The sequence below is a fragment of the Protopterus annectens genome, chromosome 12.part0 (genome assembly GCF_019279795.1).
Source record: "Protopterus annectens isolate FY-2018-M chromosome 12.part0, PAN1.0, whole genome shotgun sequence".
Classification (NCBI taxonomy): domain Eukaryota; kingdom Metazoa; phylum Chordata; order Ceratodontiformes; family Protopteridae; genus Protopterus; species Protopterus annectens.
Window position 1 is genome coordinate 985,973,614 of NC_056746.1, and position 20,712 is coordinate 985,994,325.

Sequence of the window (20,712 nt, forward strand, 5' to 3'; positions counted from 1 at the left end):
TAACATACTGTTTCTGCAAGGTATCCGATCATTTGGCATTGACTGTTACTACATTTCCACATAGGATGGGGGGGCACACCTGACTATTTCTACATTTCTACACAGGATTGCAGGGGGGGCACACATGACTGTTATATTTCTATGTAGGATGGGGTGGGACACACCTGACTATTTTTACATTTATACACAGGATTGGGGGGCACACCTGACTGTTACTACATTTCTACATAGGATGGAGAGGCACACCTGACTATTTCTAAATTTCTACACATGATTGGGGGGGGCATACCTGACTGTTACTACATTTCTACGTAGGATGGGGGGGACACCTGAAACTTGTACACATTTGCTATGACTGTACTGGTATCTGGTATGTCTGGTATTCCATTTCATTCTGTATTCATACCTATCATGCTGACTAGAGGCATACCAGTGTACTACAGATCTTAGCTTTGATTTACCTACATATTAGTTACTGACTTCCTATTCTTCAGAACTAATGTCCCACTGCCTGATTTGCTGTAGTCTGTCTGTGTAGGCCTGGGGGGGGGGGGGGGTTACACATCGACATCATTCAGAGGCCATAGCACGGCCTTTGTTTGTGTTTATTTACACCTGTCCTGCTTGCTGTGACTGTTGTTGGGTATGTTAGCCCCCAAATGGCATGTGTGAGTCACTTACCTTGTGGGTGTCCCAGTATTGAGGGTGGTGCTGCAGGGCTGCCTATGTTGGATGCACATAGTACATTCCCTACACATGGTTGAGCACAGGTAGTGTAATGTTTGACATCCCTTTTAGTGTATGTGATAGTTAGAGAGAGGTGTTATTCCCTGGGTCCCTCCTGTGTCAGTGTATGTGCTATGCTTTGCCTTTTTGCCAAGGCCAAGGCATGCTGGGCATGCCTCCTTCTCCCTACTGGGGCAGGCTCAGGTTGTACCTCCGAATCACTCTGTGCCTGTGTAGGCCTTGGCAATGGTGGGGGGCTGTGTGGCCCTGCCCCATGCTGTTCCTGCTGCAGCTGTTTCTGCAGGATCATATTGTGCAGCATGGCACATATGAGGAGAATTTGGTTACATGTAGCTGTTGAGTACTGCAAGGCTCCACCGGATGTGTCCAGGCACCGGAACTGTGTCTTAAGCAGCCCAAACACACGCTCTACTATAATTCTGCTCTGTGTGTATGCCTCATTATGGAGGTCTTGTTCAAGTGGGTGTGCATTTCTGATGGGTGTCATCAGCCACGGCTCCAGTGCGTATCCAGCATCCCCCACTAGGTGACCGTGAGGGATGTCCCCATTGGCAAATCTGTGGTACAGCTGCATCAGATGCCAGATGTGGGAATCATGATAGCTTCCAGGGCAGCCAGCACACACATTCATTATTATGCCCTGGGCATCACACACAACCTGGCAGTTGATGGAGGGGAAGCCCTTGCGGTTGATGTAGACCCTACCCTGCTCACCAGGTGGTGCTTTTATGCAGCATATGTGCTTGCAGTCTATAGCACCCACTACCTCAGGGTATTCTGCTATTTGGTGGAACAGTTGCATATTGCTGACCAATGCCTCACGGGTGTTGGGGGAATAGTTCTCACCGGCATGTGCTGGCATGGCATCCAGGAACTGGTGGAATACCCTGGATGCTGATGCCTGTGAGATCCCCATCATATCCCCAGTTGGCGTTCGGAAGGTACCTGTAGCTACTATTCTTAGGCCTACACATACCTTGGTATCCACTGTGATGGGTTCCCTTCTGTTAGTTCTGTGTATGAGGCATGGCCGGCACAGCTCAGCAATTTGCTGTAGAAGGTCCCTGTCCACCCTATAGCACTCCACTATCTCCAGCTCATGTAGCCCCTGGTAGGTTAACCTGGGTCTGTACATTCTTCTCTGTCTCCTCATTGTGGGTTGGTTGACAGCATTGACATCCTCACCACCCTCAGCCTCTTCCACAAGTTGTATGATTGTTATTGCAGTCCCTATCATTTTGCTGTTGTGAGTGTTAAAAGTTCTCCGCTTGTATACACCAGTGGTGTAGAATATGGGAAAAACCAGAGGGGAAGGTGTTTGCATACTTTATAGTAGTGTTCTGGGCTGGGCTGGTCTGCTGTAATTGGCTGATTCTGATACATTTCACTTGCCAGCTATGCTGGTTCTTCTTGATTACCTTCCTAATTCTGTTTTCCCTTCCCATTGCCTTCCTGTTTAAGCCCAGGGGCGCTCCGCCCAAACAGAGTGCTCAAATGTACATAGTGCTGCTATTTCCTGGTTTAACTTTTTTTCTTCCTTTAAAACCTGGTGCATGGCACGCACACCCACTTAGGCAATGTAAAGAGTGCTAGACAGATTCAGACACATCCCCTAGCTTAGCTGTGCTAAGCTAAGAACAAACCCGAGCCATAGGGCTCCAATCCACTTACAGTATGCCTGATACCACCCCCCCATGATGTCAGCTAACTCCTAGGCTTGCACCAAGCTATTCCCACTCTTACACTGCTGGGATCTAACTAGGATGCTGGGGAAAACTGAGCTTCCCTATCATTCCTCTCATTAGCATAGGATTGCCTGCATAGTTACATGTCTCAGACTGAGCCTCCCCCTCAGCAACCACTACTCACTGGCCATGTTGTCTTCTGCCTGCCTTCCATAGCAGAATAGTGATTTTAGTTAGAATGCTTAATTTAGGTTTATTTTGTTATTCCCCCCGATCCTGTTTGCGCACAGCTGCTGTATGCTTAAACAGCTGAGATCGCTAAAAAAAAAAAATTAAAGTTGATTTTTTATTTTTTTGGCTGTTTGCAATGCCAATGGCCTTATACTTGGCCATTGGCATGCTTCCTAACTGATATGCAGCCTTTATTTGGAGCTGTCACAGCTCCGTTTTGGATTTTGTAGAAATGTACTTAGTTACTAACCGAGTACATTTCTGCAGATTGCACTAGTCCTGCATGGCCGGTTGCAAGCTTCCTTGATCACAATTTCACCTCATTTGCATGGCTTTCTCATGCAAATGGGGTTATTTGCATACAGGGGCTTAGTCTGTACAGGACTAGTGCAGGAGTGCTCGTGCACGCCCGTGCAGGCTGTTTTTGGATCGCACAGCAGACATATTGCCTGCTAGAGCTCCTGCACTGATCCTGCACACTATGCAAGGCATAGAGAATCCGGGGGATTATCTCTTTTCATTTTATATATATATATATATATATATATATATATATATATATATATATATATAAAATTTAAGGAACTATGTATTAGACTGCATCAAGTCACTATCATGAGACAGATCTACATCTATGTCTGTCTAGCTAGTTCACTATCATCTAGAAAACTCTCAAATAACTCAAATTCTGTTTTAGAATTTCCAAATTACTTCATTCTGTCATACTAAAATGTACTATTGTCTGACACGAATTTGATGATTACAAATGAAATTATGTTAGACTTTTTCAAACAGATGTCTGATTATTCGTAAAATATACGTTAATCCAAAGAATCTTCATTTTTATACATGAATAGCATCAATACTTAAACATTAAACCTTACATCTTCACTTCTTACTATTGTTGTTGGTTACAGAGGGAAGAAACTAAAGCTGTATTTTCAAACGCATTCAACACATACCTCATATTTTTCTGTGAGATTTATTTTTCGGATTGATTGTGTTTCATTGCATTACTTGTAGGTGATTGCATGCTATAATTTGAGTGTCAATGATTGTGCTTGTCAATGAGTATGTTAGCTCACACAAATATATATGTGTGTATATATACATATATATATATATATATATATATATATATATATAGATTCATAGGTTCATAGGTAGGTACTAGGCTATTGGCCCTGGGGCCTATATAAGCTTAGTCAAAACGTTCCCTGGCTTTTGCCACCCAAGAAGGTTATTTTCCTGCACCTCTGACGAGCAGAGCCACACAGTTGATCCCCGGGGTGAATTTCCTATTTCCCATCCAACTGTCTAGATTCCTCTTAAAGAGGGCTAATGAGGGACTTTGCTTGACATGAATGGGTAGTCTGTTTCAGAGTATAGGAAGTCTCTGGGACAGGAATCTATTCCTCCAGCATGTTCTGTTTATTGTGGTGGCAAAGTTTAGGTCCCTGGAGTGTGTGGCATGGAGAGACTGGGGTTTCTTTAAGTGTAGCATGTCCAATAGAACTGGGTTTGACATGGCTTTGTATGTTAGGCCGAGGTTACCTCTGAGTAGGCGATAGGCAATGAAGTAGAGCTGGAGTTTTTTGAGGCGGTCTGAGTATGGCATCTGTTTGAGGCCAGTAATCCTCTTAGTGAGGTATTTCTGTGGCCTTTCTAGATGTTGCAGATGTCTTGCAATGTACATGCCAAACAGAGGGTTGTATTCTATGATGGGTCTGATGAGTGATGAGTAGAGAGGAACAATGACCTCTTTTTTTCTGGAGGAGAACACTTTAGTGATGAGGTGTGCCACGTAGAAGGATTTCCTGACTACTGTGGCGATGTGATTGTACATACATAGATATAGAGAGAGAAGACAGAAAGAGCTAAAGCATTATCTAAACACAAAATTCAGTGGCGCAGTTGATTAAAAGCACTTTTGAATTAACCACAATGACTGAATCACATTTGATTTAAAACTATGTAAGTCTATGGAACATGATTACTGGTATGGTTTTAGAGAATAGGAATTACAATGCAAGTTTGTACTGCTCAGTATTAGTGCCTTGTTAATACACACTGTTATGTTGTACCTCTATGTTTAGGAGTTTGTGAATGTGCACCAGGAATGTTTCAATGTGTCTCTTATTTTTAGTTGTGTGATTGTGGAGTTTGTATATTCGTGTTAGGAAATGCAGGAAAAAAAGCTTTGAGAGATACAATTAATGTATGTGACATTTTCAGTGAAATATATTTTGATGTTTTCTGTTTTCACTGTAACAAATTTTAGTTGAATTGTGCCACTGCTTTTTTTTTTTGATGAAATATGCTTTTGATCAAATGAACTATCCAAAATTACCAAATGTTGACGTTGCGAATGCTGACACCTAAAAGTTAACATATGCAATGCCAACAAGCCTTAATAAGCATGCTCTGAGTATAACGTCAAAGCATGCAAATTCTAAAACATTATATATGTTAAATCACATGACTTTGCAGATTCAAGTACAGCAAACAGTAACTTAGTTACTTTGCTTAGCATTTTTCAGTCTACACAGCCCTGCTAGGACACAAGTCATGAAAACAAAAGAACAAGTCTACAGGCCTCTCTGAGGCTCTGCATCCACCTCTGTGAGCAAATATACCAATAGGTTATATTCCACAGCAAATCACATGAGAGTTCTGACTGTGATCTCTCACTCCACGTTTCCACTTCTTCAGATGATCTTGTAGGTGAGTAATTAACTCCTTGCTTGCTGCTTTCAGTCAGGCTTCTTTTAAACCACCTTGATTAAAAATTAAACTCTTGTTTCCTAGCCAATTAAATGAGAATATATACTTTTATATCGTCAAACGTTATTGTAGAAAATGCATTTCCATAATTAGAAAAAAAGAGGTAAACAATATAACTGGCAGAAAACTTTTATTAAAATAAAAATCAAAGAATGCTAAGTGGTTTTGTAGACAAGTTCTATTTCATCAGACCATAGTTTATCTAGTTAAAACACATTATTTATATATTAACATCCAAATGTTAAAAAAAAAATAAAACCTGAAAATAAAATCATGTGATCAAACTTCATTATAAGATAAATAAGTTCTCCTTCTTTTCAATCTTTTTAATCACCTTCTTTGTCAGCCTGCAAATGTAAAATCCAAAACAACTATTTGTTATAAATATCACCCATCCTGCCATTCTCTGGTACTGTCTCTATAACTTGAAACTTAAAATTGTGTTCTTGGGATGTGTTCATGATATGTTTAGCTAAGGAATTATTTCAGTTATTCTGTTTTATATCTCTAGCATGTTCCCTCATTCTCTCCATTAAACTACAGTTTGTCTTCCCTATATAAACATGTTTACATACGGAACACTGTGCCAAATAAACAACATTCATTGATTTACAAGTGGCTGCCACATTAAATCTATATGTTCTTTTTGTGACTGGATGCATAAAATTATTTACATTATTAACTAGGTAACAAAAATTACAACTTCCACAAGGAAACATCCCTCCTTGGAACTTGATTATTCTATCTTCTTATTATAACATAATAACCCCTGCAATATGCATTTATTTTTAAAACTAAAAGAGGGGCTTGAACCTATCATACTATTAATATGTTGGTCCAATGTTAGGATGTGCTAATTTCTCTTAATAATTTCACACGCATCACCTATATTACTTGAATATGACAAATAAATACTAGGTGCCTACTTATTGAATTTATTCTCATTCATTATGATGTAATCATGTGTTCCTGAAAAATATGGGGCTGCTACATTTTTTCTTAAACTTCTAGTGTCATCTTACTGTTGTTCTATTACATTTACCTTTTTTTCTATACATTTTCTACAAGTTGGGTTTTCAACTGGTGTTCCTTGCATTGCATTTCCATAATTCTTCCTAGATGTGTTTAGCCCTTTGCTTACCTAACCACTTCCATTTTCTCCAGGGGGCATTCCTCTCTCATTCTGTCCAACTTTCCTGTCTGTCCCTTTCTCATGTTTACCTCTCTGTATTCTTTTTCCAGGTGTCCCTGAGTACCAAATAGTTCACCAGTGGGTCTATGGTATTCTATTTTTCTGTATTAACTTATCCATTGTTTAAATCTTTCCCAGACATCTTTTTCCTTGCATACTGAATCTTTTTCCTTGAGCTATTGCACTTTGCCTCCAAATTTTTTTCATTATTTTCCATATCTTTACCCACAATCTTCTCTTCCCCCTAGTTTTTTGGGTCCCTTCAACCATTTAAAGCATCAGTTCTTTTAATGCTGTAGCATCTGTGTCCTTCAGTAAGCTTCTGCATGTCTCCATCTCCCATTTTTTTTTCTTTTTCTTAACTTCCTTCTCATCTATTTCTATTCAGTTAGTGATGATATATAGATACAGATGTAGATATAGACATAGATACAGATATAGATATATAGATATACATACAAATATAGATATGTTGGGATATATGGGAGCCTTGACCCCCCCTTTTTTATTCATTCTCAGTTTTGCCCCGATCACTCTTTTATCTTTATTGATTAAGTCCTATATGCCTTTTATGTAGACTTTTGTCCCTGGGGTCTATCTGTATGCTGCAGAGTAGGTGTCCCTGGGGTCTATCTGTATGTTGCAGAGTAGGTGTCCCTGGGGTCTATCTGTATGTTGCAGAGTAGGTGTCCCTGGGGTCTATCTGTATGTTGCAGAGTAGGTGTCCCTGGGGTCTATCTTTATATTGCAGAGTAGGTGTCCCTGGGGTCTATCTGTATGTTGCAGAGTAGGTGTCCCTGGGGTCTATCTGTTTGTTGCAGAGTAGGGGGAGAATTACTGATAGTATCATTCTTCTTGCTATATTAATTTTCCCAAGCAATGTAAACGTCTTATCCTCCCGTCCGTGGACAGTATCCATTTCCTTTTCCCAGCTTCCTTTAAGTTTTTCTCCAATTATTTCTCGCATTATGTTCCCAGCATAAAGCCCTAGGTAATTGAGGAACACAGCTTCTCTTATATCACCCACCCCATTTCCTCTTGCTTACTACCACTGTCTTTTTGTTGTGGCACCAGTTTCCCACTTCCTTTAAAGTCTAAAATGACTTTCTTACAGTTTCCATTGTTGCTGTCTCATCCTCTGACATTAACATGCATTCATCTGCCTATAACACAAACTGAGATTTTAACACCTTCTTTTTTTAAGCATTGCTAATTTATGTCTGACTTCCACTGTCATTCCTGAATCACAAGTGTGAATAGGTCTGGCGATAGTGGGTCTCCCTCTCTATCCTTGTCTAATAAGATACTCTGCCATTTATGAGTATTTCAGTTTCTGGGTCTTAATACAAAGTTTCCATCCAGCATATGAACTTTTCCCCAACTTGTTTTGATGTAGACTCTTCCTATAGAATTTCCACCTCATCACGTGATAGGCCTTCTACTGATCAAACAGCACAACCTGACCTTTCCTTTCCTGTTTCTTGTCCTCCCTGTGTATACATTCAGCATATCCAACTAGTTCTTATGCCTTCTTTCTTTTCACAAAACCATTTTGCCCTGCTTGTATTACTTGTCTCAATACTTCATCCTGTCTTTCTGCCAAAGTCTTTGCCAGAATCTTGATATATACATTAGTCAAAGAGGCACTCCTATAATTTCCAGCTTATTCCATTTCTAGCCCCCTTTTTGCTAAAATTGTTATCCTGTCCCACCTTATACTTTTATGTATCATTGTCTGAATCCTGAATTATGGGGAATCCATCTGGCCCTCGAGCTTTTTTGCTTCTTCATCTTGTTTATGGCTTTCCTTAAATCATCGCTAATACCTGATGCTTGTGTGGAGGATTAATAGGTTAATAAGGACAGGACTGGTTGATTTATGCATTAGTGAGGGGACAAATGTAAGGTGAATAGAACATAGCTTGTTTTCAAGAATGACCCAATCAAATAAAGTGAGCATGGGACAACGGTGACTATTTGTCATCACATTTGCCACATATAAATTAGAGACAGTTATGTAGAACACCAAAGGTCATGTCACAGTTGTTGAATATAAGCAACACAACTTGTCTTTAATTCATTTGATGTTTGTCACAGAAAACATGAGGTCATAGTGCTCATGCACAAATGAGTGCCTTCTTGGTGGTCTAGCCTCACAGCTCCCTACAGAAACAGACAGGTTTTGGAATGCTTGCCATTGATCACTCTTTCTTTAGCCTTGCAGAGAGAATAGTAAAGTAAGTGTGGTGTAGGGCTGCAGTGGGGCTTTCATTCTGAAAAAAAAATATGTGATGTGAGATAATATGTACTTAAACTCATCACACACACATAGACACACATATATGTTTCTGTGTCTGTATATATATATATATATATATATATATATATATATATATATATATATATGTGTGTGTGTGTGTGTGTGTGTGTGTGTGTGTGTGTATGCGTGTGTTATTGGTGACAGTCATTTGTTGTGCAATCAAAGTGTCTAAAAGTTGTTGCAGTCATAAAATATCTAAACGTCAGAATACTGAAAACTTGCAATTTGCCCATTTTACTGTTGTCTGATCCTGGAATTCTGATATAAAAGTTGCAAGTGGTGTGAAGGCACAGCCCACCATGTGGGGGTTCAGGCAGGGTTTTCCCCCTTCCTCATAAATAGGCTTTCTTTTTTGATATTTTGAGTTTAGTTATGTTGAGTTATATTTGTTTTCTGTTAGATATTCTGAATATTAAATATTTTGACATACACCTATATATATATATATATATATATATATATATATATATATATATATATATATTTATTTATATTTCTCTTCACAGACACACACACACCTGCAGGCATAAATAAGCACATAAGCTTAATTGTATTTGCACATTTTTAATAAATTGCAATGCAGGTGGAAACAGCGATGCTTGGGTAAGTTATATTTTTCTCTGTTCTTTGTACCCTGCTCTCTGCTTAATCACCCTACAACAGCACAAACCAAGCCTTTGTAGTAACATTTTACCTCTTTCAAAAGAAATTCACAAAAATGAATGTTGTACTATGTCACTTGAGCACTATTTTCCACGTGGTAAGTACTATGCTGACTGTAGATAGGTCAAATTTGTTTCAGAATAAAAAAAGAAAAAAATATATAAGGTTCAAAAATATATATTGGTAGCCTACAAAAGACAGACAGATGCACTCACAAACACCCCCCCCTACACACACACACACAACGAACACAAAATAAATTCATATTGCGGCATAGACAGAATATTAGCAGGCCCTTATCAACATGGCCAATTATTCAACTTGTTGGATGCCAGCCATATATTATTTTCATTTCATTTTAGTCATTAGCTAAGAGAAGTAATGTGTCATCTGCAGGACAAGGCAGAAAAAGATTGCAGTGTCAGGTTTACAGGGCAATGTATTCTGTTAGCCATGGAAGGACCTGCAGACTTCCCTTGATTATGAACTGTCAGCCTTGGGGTTACTAATGACTGCAGAGGGGATTACATTAATAACTGGAGAGGCAGAACATATAAAGAAATCATTAAAAGGAAAAGGTCATTTTTATATAAAGGTAGGGCTGTGGGATACATGTGGTATTGTCCTTGGTGGAGAATGCTGTCAGTGATTTAACAAACAATTACTGTATAAGAGTTAAAGTGATCAGGAGGGAGTGAGAAAGGATTCAGAGTATACGAAACTTTAATATATCAGAATGAATTTCAGTCATCAGAGGCTAGTGGAATGATATGTGTTTTATAGCAAAGAGGAAAGCATGCTTTCCCACAAGGAATTACATTTTGTGATACAGCTAAACTCATAGAGGCAAGTAGTCTTGTTGGTAAGTCAGATCTTGTATTTTTATTTTTCATTTTGGTGCTGCTCACCATAGATGTATCAGACAGCTAGCACTTCCACACTAAACTCTTAGTAATAATACCTCGATCAAATGTTCAAGTGTTGCAAGGTTTTGCAACAAATATGCTTATTTTTACTACATTCCTGGAAAGTGATATGTTTTTTTCTACTATCCTTCATTCAATTTCCTTGGATCAAGCAGAAGGCAGTTGAATGGATATCATAATCGTGAACATGTCATTGTATTCTATGTATGTATGTGTGTGTGTGTGTGTGTGTGTGTGTGTATATATATATATATATATATATATATATATATATATATATATATATACATACATGTGTGCATTTATTTATTATTATACTTTTCAGAGATAGGTGGCGCTGTCAAGTATTGTTGCTCCATGGTAAGATGGGCAATAAGATAATGTTCTATTATTATTTTCTGAAGCAAACTCAGTAGCACTGCCTGTATAGTATGGCAACAAATCTTTTTTTTTTGCACAGGAAGAGGAGAAGATTTGGGACAGAAAAAAAAAGCAGTCCTCAGCTCTAAAACCAATTATTATGCATTATTTTGTTTATGACCATGTCTTGTTATATTTCAGACCACTAGAATTTCATTCTACTAACTGAATTAGAAAGAATCCCTCAAAAAATGTCTTGGGCAGGTTTTTGGGGACTGTGAAGAAACATGTTTGTATAGGACAATATCTGAATATGTGATGCGAATATTCTATAGATAAATATAATGACCAGTATTGCATTGTATTAATCATTCAAAGGAAGTACACCAATATTGATACACTCAAAGAAAGCAATGAGTTGGACAAGTACCATAGCTTGTCAAGATGATGATTAATGTGAAAACTCATAATATTTAGTTTTAATTGTGATGAACACTGATGTTCGAGTAGCATAAACCCCTATGTCACTAGATGGATTGCAAACTGGCTCAAGGACAGAACCCACATGGTTAGAATTGCTGGAGCAATGTCAGACTCCAAACCAGTTACAAGTGGTGTCCCACAAGGCTCAGCCCTAGGACCTCTCTTGTTCGGTATATATTTCTCGGAGGTACAGGCCAACACGGAAGGACTGTGGCTGACCAAGTTCGCAGATGACTGCAAACTGGGTGCCATAATCGACTCTCCAGCCGACACAAGCATCCTCCAAAAGGGCCTCATAGAAACAGACAACTGGTGCCAGAGCCATGGCCTCAAGCTAAATGCCAAAAAGTGTATAGTCATCCCCTTTGGCAAAAACAAAGTGCCCACAAATTACCACATAGGTGGAAATCCATTAAGTACAGAAGAAGTAATTAGGGACCTGGGGACCCAAGTTGATAGCAATCTCTCATTTGACAACCACGTGGCCAAAGTGGTTAGAAAAACATTTTATATAGTCCACCTAATCATGAAGGGATTCACATCTAGATCAGGGGAGGTCATCGTACCTCTTTGCTCATCCCTCATCAGGCCCATAATTGAGTACAATGCCCCTTTTGGGATGTACCTTACCAGACACCTGCAGCAACTGGAAAGACCCCAAAAGTACCTCACCAAGAGGATCAAAGGGCTCAAACAGATGCCATATGCTGCCCGGTTAAAGAAACTCCAGCTCTACTCAGTGGCATACCGCCTGTTCAGAGGAGATCTGTGCCTGACGTATAAAGCCATGTCCATCCCGGAATTAATGGACATGCTGCACCTCAGAAAATCCAAATCCCATCGAGCTACGCGCTCGAGAGACTTGAACCTCAGCACTGAAATAAATAGGACATGCTGGAGGGACAGATTCATAACCCAGAGGCTCCCTTCACTCTGGAATAAAATCCCAGTCCAGGTTAGGCAGAGTCCCTCATTGACTCTCTTCAAGAGGAATCTTGATGAGTGGATGGGAGATCGTAGGTTTACCCCGGGTATCACTTCTGTGTCACTGTTAGATAGAGGCACAGTATACTAACCTCGAAAAAGGGCATAGCAAAATAAATTTAAAATGGGTGGCGAAAGCCAAACACATTCTGGCTAGGCTTATAAATGCCCTAGGGCAGATAGCCTAGTATGAACCTATGAACCTATGAACCTATTACTATTGCTGTTTTATAGCATTGGACTAGCCTGTTCTCAGAGTTAGCACATTTCTTTCTACAGGACTGAGGAAGCAGAACCCTAAGAAAAACATGAATGTACTTGAACCATGTCTTGTATTTTCTTTTCCATCTTATTAAATGTATCACTTTGATTTTTTTTATTTGTATTTAAACATTTGGTTCATCTATATTATGCCATATTTCCTCCACGTTTGCTGCACATGAGGCCATAAAATGAAACATAGAAAACAAGGTGAAATGCAAGTTTACTGCATGAAACATAGAAGCCTGTAAACATTAAAATGATGATTTTTCTCCACTTGCTTTGCAAGGCTTTACATATATTTACCTTACAGCTTTCTCTCAGCTGAGCCAAAGAGGGCAGTTGTTTGGTCTGATAAGCTTCAAACTTGAAGAAGAATATGCTGGTAGCATAAACTGCTGTGATCTTATTAATTGCTAGAGACACCAATGATTCTGCAGAAATGTACGTGCACTGTTACTGGAAATAGGCTATTTGGTAATAGAAACTAAACATTCTAGGATTTACATCATTTAATCCATAACTTTGCAAACATTAAGCCATTTAGAACATAGATGCCTATGCAAAAGCTATGATCTCTTGGAGGAACTCAGCATTGAAAAACTCTGCATATTAAAAAAATACTTTTTTTACTAAATAAAAAAAGGAGATAAAGGGATTACATTTTTTTCCAATTTACTATGCCGACATAATGTTTAATGCATTAAAGTCCAATAAGGATGTATTATGGTACAATAATGACCTAGATCAGGTGGAGATAGTGTTTAGAGTTGCTTATTGCTTCAGCTACAATAAAGAGTCATTATATCATCAGTGACAGCCTTACTGAGAGAATAAGGGAGGTCATATATAGTTACCATTACTTGTTTCCTAAAAGCACACATTTTGGCTTAGTCTTTGGGATAAGGTAACAGCTATAGTGGACAGTGTACTTCTCTGTTCAGCTGAGCAGGATGCTTCAGCCTTTTGTGTAATGTAGGATAAAGAAGAACGGTGCTGAAACAATGGCTCTCCAAGTGTTTGCTCATCTCTCGAGTTTAGGTTTTTTAGTGCTAAACAGTAAACTATGCAGCCTGTGAAGATATTTTATGTTTGATAAACTGTTCTTTGCAGTAATGGAGGAAGTATAGAACTGTGATCTGTCATGCATCATGCCACTGACTCTTCTGCTAAAAGTTTTCTAATAAGACTGAAAATGAGAGAACTGAGGTACCACACACTAAGTTAATGTATCTGACATTGCACTGCTTAATTTCATGATGTCTTTTACAAAATGCAGTTTTTAGTGTTTAGAAAAAGAAGCCAGGGCTTAGGCTAATGGTTGTCATGTAAGTTATAGAACTACTGCTTTGATGTCTTTCATCTATAAAATTAAGTTTTACATCATGCTTTGACCTGACCCAGAAATGATGTTACAGTAGTAGTTATTTAGTGCATGCTAGTAATATTGCAATGTTGTCACAATACTACCAGCACTTACAGTAGTAATCATTTAGTGCATGCTAGTAATATAGCAATGTAGTCACAATACTACAAGTACTTAACAGTAGTCATTTAGTGCATGCTAGTAATATAGCAATGTAGTCACAATACTACAAGTACTTACAGTAATAATCATTTAGTGCATGCTAGTAATATAGCAATGTAGTCACAATGCTACAAGTACTTACAGTAGTAATCATTTAGTGCATGCTAGCAATATAACAATGTAGTCACAATGCTACAAGTACGCACAGTAGTAATCATTTAGTGCATGCTAGTAATATAGCAATGTAGTCACAATGCTACAAGTACTTGCAGTTGTAATAATTTAGTTGTTGTTGTTGTGTCTTTTGGCTTTTTCCACTTAGGGGTCGCCACAGCGGAACTCCGATCTGCTAATGCTTGGCAGTAGATTTTTTATGTGCCAAGTTGCCGGCCCTGATGCACAACCTTCAACAAAGGTACACCCATTCATGCATGTCTCCACACAGAAGACGCTCTAGCTGAGAATCGAACAGGACAACGTCTTACTGTGAGATGACAACGCTACCGCAGCACCACCACCGCAGTTGTAATCATTAAGTGCATGCTAGTAAAATAGCAATGTAGTCACAATACTACAAGTACTTACAGTAGTAATCATTTAGTGCATGCTAGCAATATAGCAATGTAGTCATGATACTACAAGTACTTCATTAGTTGTTCCCCGGATGTCAGATCTTCAGACTTTCACCTGTTTTTGTTATCTGTCATGTAGTTTCAGTCGTACGTGGATATTACCAGTGGCAATTTGTTATGGTGGCTACTACCCTGATGGTCATTAATGTCCTTTTATTCCTTAGTTGTGTTCAGTTTGGTCATAACTGTATTACTCAAGTGGCTATACATATTATCTGTGTGCAAACTCTCCAATGTGTATGCATGCATATGGGTGTGTGTGTGTGTGTGTGTGTGTGTGTGTGTGTGTGTGTGTGTGTGTGTGTGTGTGTGTGTGTGTATAAACAATTACTTTACTTGTACAACTTACATAACACTATTGTTATCTTAGAGCCCCTTTTTGTTCTGTGTGTACTGATGTCTTTGATGTCTTTAGTAAAAATTACAAAAGGAAATGGTTTCCAGCTGAGTGCTTTTTATTTCAGAAGACATCTACTCCCCATAATAGGTTTAATTAAGTTGGTAAAGTAATAAATCTTTTTATTTAACAGTGGTTATGGAGGCAGCTATGGGCAAACCAACACAGTTATATACTTGCATTCCTGGGTACATTCTTTACATAGCCTTTCACCTCTACATGTGACCAGTGAAACATTTCTAAGTCAAAAAAATCAGATGCAAGCAGACAATAATGAGGGACAGCAGTGACGAATCACAGACAGTTTTCAAATACAGTTGCTGTTAAGTTTCTTCATAGTTCAAGAAAGTGTGTATCAACATGCATATTCTGATGAATAAAATATCTGTAACTGTAGAATATGATATACTTTTGACCTGTAATGTTCATTTTAGTCACAAAAATCAGTTTCATGAGAGATGAAGCAAATGTGAGAGGAAATTACAGAGATCCAAATAAATCAATGCTAGCTAAAAGTTATGAAAAATGTTACATGTTTTTACTATATAAAGAGCTAATTCAGGTTCTTCCACAAGTGGTAATACAAAGAAATGCTTGATAATACATTACTATACTCAGTCAACTGCTTTAGTATATTGGTCCGCTGATGAATATACAATAAAATGTTATGTTGAGTCCTGTTGCTTAATTCAGTAGAATAACAAAGGTTTCATAGTTCTTTTATTTTAAATATAAATATAAATGTAGAAAATGACTGAAAGAAATATTCCCAATGATGAACTCAAATCCCACTTTAATATTACCCTAAAATGATGCAGTCATGTGCACAATCACATGTACGTATATTTCTAGGATATGGAGACACAATGGTAGGACTGAAAGTGTTGTGGGGGCAGAAGGATAGTGAAAGAGAAATAAACATACAAATTGGTGGAAAATACTGAAATATAAGCCAAAGAGGAAGAAATGCAGAGCTTCTGCCTCTGGTCTTATTTAATAAATACCCTATTCTGAGTGAAGGCTAGTGATTACTAAGAAGTCATTTCACATCTGCCTGAATGGTTTTAATGTGTGGATTATGAAAACTTCATTTCAGTTGTGACACACGTAAGAATTTAAATGAAAATCTCCAGTTATGAGAGAGTAGTACTTTATTCCTTAGTCACTCAGTTAAACATCTACTGGAAGTAATATAAATAACAGAAGACACATATATTCAGGGCACAGTACACACTCATCAAAGCTACAAAGTATTTGCAACATTTTCCTTTTAAATTATTAAAAATCCTGAGGTCCGTTTTCCATTTCTTTTATTCCCATTTTACAGGATATGGTTAAAATATGCTTTGACAATAATGACAGAATGGATGAGTGATGTTTTATAAGAAGTTTGAAAAAGCTTCACTTTTTAAGTAACTGTTACTACTTTGTTACTTTGTTTATTTATATTATGCATTTGCAAGAAGAAATATTTCTTCTCACTATTCATACTTACTTAGCTGGGCGAAACACTTTCTGCAGTTTAACATACTGCTGTAAGTACTGTGATTTTTGCTAATGAAAAAAGAGGTTTTTCTTTTGCCAGAAACTATTGATTTGAAATTTAAGCTTTTCTGGGATGGGGTTGTGAGGGGATTTCTTATAAAGACTGAACAAAAATGAAATGTAATGAATATTTACTATAAAATCATAGTATAGTTCTAAATGTACCAGAGCTGTGGTCACATTGTACCATACTTTACCATAATAATGTAGTCCCAAATATCCGTTGAAAAGTTGTTTAATGTATTTGTCTCCTATTATGCTAATTTTCTATTATAATATATATTTACAAATTAAAAACTAATTCAGAAAATGGCCATCTAAAAGATTCTCTGCCAGTATGGCTAAAGCTATGAAGGAATGCATGAAAGATGTAAGTATGTATATGTCTGAAACTGTGTGCTTGTTGCTAGGAACAGGTTGTACCATTACAACTGAACTATAATTTACAAATGAATGTATACATATTAATGATATGAAGATAAAGTAAGATGCACAGGCCGAACTTAGCACAGCTGTCAGTCAGAGTTGAAAGTGGTAATGGTGACACATGACAATATACCATACGCCATCATTTAAAGCTCTGAATTGTACTTTGTCACCTGCAGATCCAAAGATAAAGTTGCAGATATTTAAACTACCTTCACTCAGATCTAGCTTTGTATCACAGGATTGCTTAATTTTTAGAAGTTCTGGAGGGTTCTTTTTGAGATACTGCAATTTTCAGTGCTCTTGTTAACAAGATGTAGTGGTCATCTGATAGAAGTCCAGTGAGTATGCAGTAGGATAGTCATCTTTGGACTTAAATGCTTTAAATGACCACTGCCACTTACAATATGGACTCTTAGTCGAGAGTCATTCTTTTTGGTAGTCAAACACCACTATAAAAAGGTCTATCTTTCTTAGCCAAAGCTTAGCTGTCTCCTCCAAAAACTATAATATTTCCCTGCCTTTTAGCTTTTTCTCTTTTCACCATCCCCACCATTACTAATGTTTCCCTTCGTAATCCATTGTTCCAATGACCTTTACCTGCCTGTATTCCAGATGTGGAAAGCAGTTAGTCATTTGCCTCTCTACTATATTTTTTTCCAACTTTGCCTCATTTGTGCTATTTCGTACCTCCTCACATTCTCAGCACACATCTCTACTGTCTGTTTGTAATTTACTACACCTCCAACATGGAATTCACTTCCTGTTGTAACTTGAGATCCTGTACCAGCTGTATAAATGTCTTTGATGTAAGTCATTCTCTAGTGCCGACCTCTGCTATACTTTGTCTAGTTCTGTTCCCCCTTCTACCCATCCCAGATCTATATAAACCCTACAAATCCTACTCTTCTTTCAGCAAACCATTCTGTTTTATTATGACTTGTTTTAAAGTTCTGTCCTGGTCTTCTAATTTATCTCTGGCCTCTTTTTGTATTCTTACCATGATGGAGTTTATTTAAATTATTAATGTACTGCATGGTTATTTTTCCAAAATAAGTAAAAATGACACATAAAACCACCACTGCAAAAGAACAAGATTTAACAAGCTCTACCTCCAAGAAACTGACAAATTTTTTGTATTTATTTTGAGAATTTATCTATGTATGGACCGTTCTTAAGAAGTGCATTTACTTGTATGAGTATTGACAACTTTAAATGGAAAAGAAATACTTACATTTTAATACTGTTTTCATAGATTAGCACAACCTGTAATCTATATCACAAAAATGTTGTTACTGCAAACCTGAGCATTGTCAATCTCACAGCTCTGTGTGTTGTCAAAATAGACATCATCATCAGTGATTTTATATGGAAAACATCCATATAATCAAATGTTCATAATGTTGATTGTTTTTCTCATCAGAAGAAGTGATCAAAACTCATTTGAGCAATTCTTCTGGTGTTAAATTTGTGTGACATTGCAAACGGTGGGGATTGGGAAATTTATTTTTTCCCCACTGTAGAGAAATCTTGGAGCTGTGTGCCCAGTTAAACAAACAAAAAAAGGCTTTAGTGCAGAAAACCCATACAAATGGGTATGTCTAAGAAACTTTAAGATATTCTGTCTTAACACTTGACACAAGGTTGATTCTACCTGCATAACAGCTGTGTTAGATTGTGTGTTAAATTAGATTTACTGACAAAGGTTAACATTTTAGTCTGGTATGCACTGCTACACACCTCTACACAGGTTCACTGAGCAAACAAATGACAAACGTTGGTTTTATCCCCTTAAATATATAAGTAGAATATACGTTGGACCAGTAGATATATGCTGGGTTGCCTCTTGTATTAGCACCACTTTTATTCGTGGAGAAGGTATTATGAGGCAACTACCTTAGCTTATCACCCTAGGAACATTAGCTAAACATTTCAGATGCCTTGTCTGGAAAGTAATTTCATGCGTTGAATTCTGAACTAACACTTACGAATCTTTCCTTCAAAAGGCATTTAGTGAGTAGCTGATTACCTTAGCAGGCATCCAACTTAACCCTCATCTCCTGCTATCCCCTTGACAGGCACATGCTGCTGGATATTCATTGGTTTAGGAAGTAGCAGTCACTCACCTATGGTAGTTATCACGGTTATAGCAAAGTAGAAGGACCCAGCAAATTTCCACTGCCTTCCTGCCCGGTGGGGCTCAGACTGCAGCACCACCCTTTCAATCTCCCGGTAGTCCTCGTCAGAGAAACGGTACTTTTTCTTCAGTTCATTGCGCTTCTGCTCCAGCAGCCGCTTGCGTGTGCTCTCAAATTCCGACTCCAGCGCTTCAAAAACAGCTGCCCCCACCAGCAAGTAGGAAAACATGCAGAGGATTAGGGACAGGGTCCGCACGTTCTGCTTCTTCATCTTCATCTAAGCTGACACATTTAAGCAGTACTGCAGGGAAGAAGTGCCAGGGGTGGCAGATCTGGCACCCGGCTGGCAGCTTTGGAGAAGAAGCAGCTTTTGCAAACCTGTGCGCTGCTTCTCAGAAGCAGCAGTTAGTGACCATCTGCACATGATCCACGGAAGTGTCTGGCATACAGAACTAGAAAATGTCCTTCTTCTATGGCCAATGATAGGAACAGTAAATTGTGCAACAGTTTAACACACATTGCCAGAAAGATGAACCAATTCTGTAAAAGAGTGCCATGACATGAAGATTAAGTTAGGTGCTTTAAAAGAACGCTGCGTAGATCTGCTCCTTTCTATCACTACTGCTTTGAAGCATGGTCCTCACATCTGTAGTAACCCTTCACTGTCAATCTCATGTCAGTTGTCAGTGGTTAGCTAGTAACCTGCATGCAAGATGTATTTAATGAGGGAGCGCAAACAAACGTCTCGGTGAGAGCCTCCTTTGAGATATACAATTTTAATAGTACCTACCCCCAAAGGCTGCAATACCCTCCGATTTGTTAGTGTATAATACACCTCCCCCAACACGCACCACACCTTTTCAAGCAATCACAGCTGATATTGTGAAGCCCTAAACTCCACCAAGTTCTGGAGGCAGAGTGGAGTTGTTGCCATAGTAATTAGTTGCTGCTGATGCAGCGCAACAAGTCCAGAGCGATCCACTGCACTCAACCAGTTCTGACATCTCTGGTTTGTCTTTCCTTGCCTAAACTCTGATGCTGCAGATGCTGGTCACTCTGACAGCAAACTTTGGCTGTCGCAAATAATGGCTACCTTAATTAGACAAATGGTGCAAGCTAAATTAGGAACTGGACGTGGTATGCCCTAGACGAACAAGCAACTAAATGAATTACAGAGCTTGCATTGCAGTTTTCTTTGGATATTTTTATATATATTTGTATATATTTTTTACCGTTAGTTCTAGCGTAGCGTTATATACAAAGATAAAACAGCCTCTCATTAAATGAAAATAGCTCTACTGATCCTTCACGATACGGACTATACATTCAAAGAGTTCCTTTATCCTGATACACTGACAAGTAAGATAAGAACCAATTGCTGAAAATTAGTAATTTATGACTATTTTGAAG

The 20,712-nt window shown here is 38.3% G+C and overlaps 1 protein-coding gene across 1 annotated transcript in view; it reads right to left on the reverse strand.

Annotated features, from left to right (window-relative positions):
* Positions 1–20,033, reverse strand: part of KCNK15 (potassium two pore domain channel subfamily K member 15) — an 83,153-nt gene extending 63,120 nt beyond the window's left edge. The window contains exon 1 of the mRNA XM_044090004.1: positions 19,291–20,033. Within this exon, the coding sequence (XP_043945939.1) occupies positions 19,291–19,579 (289 nt within the window). The 5' untranslated portion in view covers positions 19,580–20,033. The remainder of the gene's footprint in view (positions 1–19,290) is intronic.
* Between the last annotated feature and the right edge of the window lie 679 nt (positions 20,034–20,712).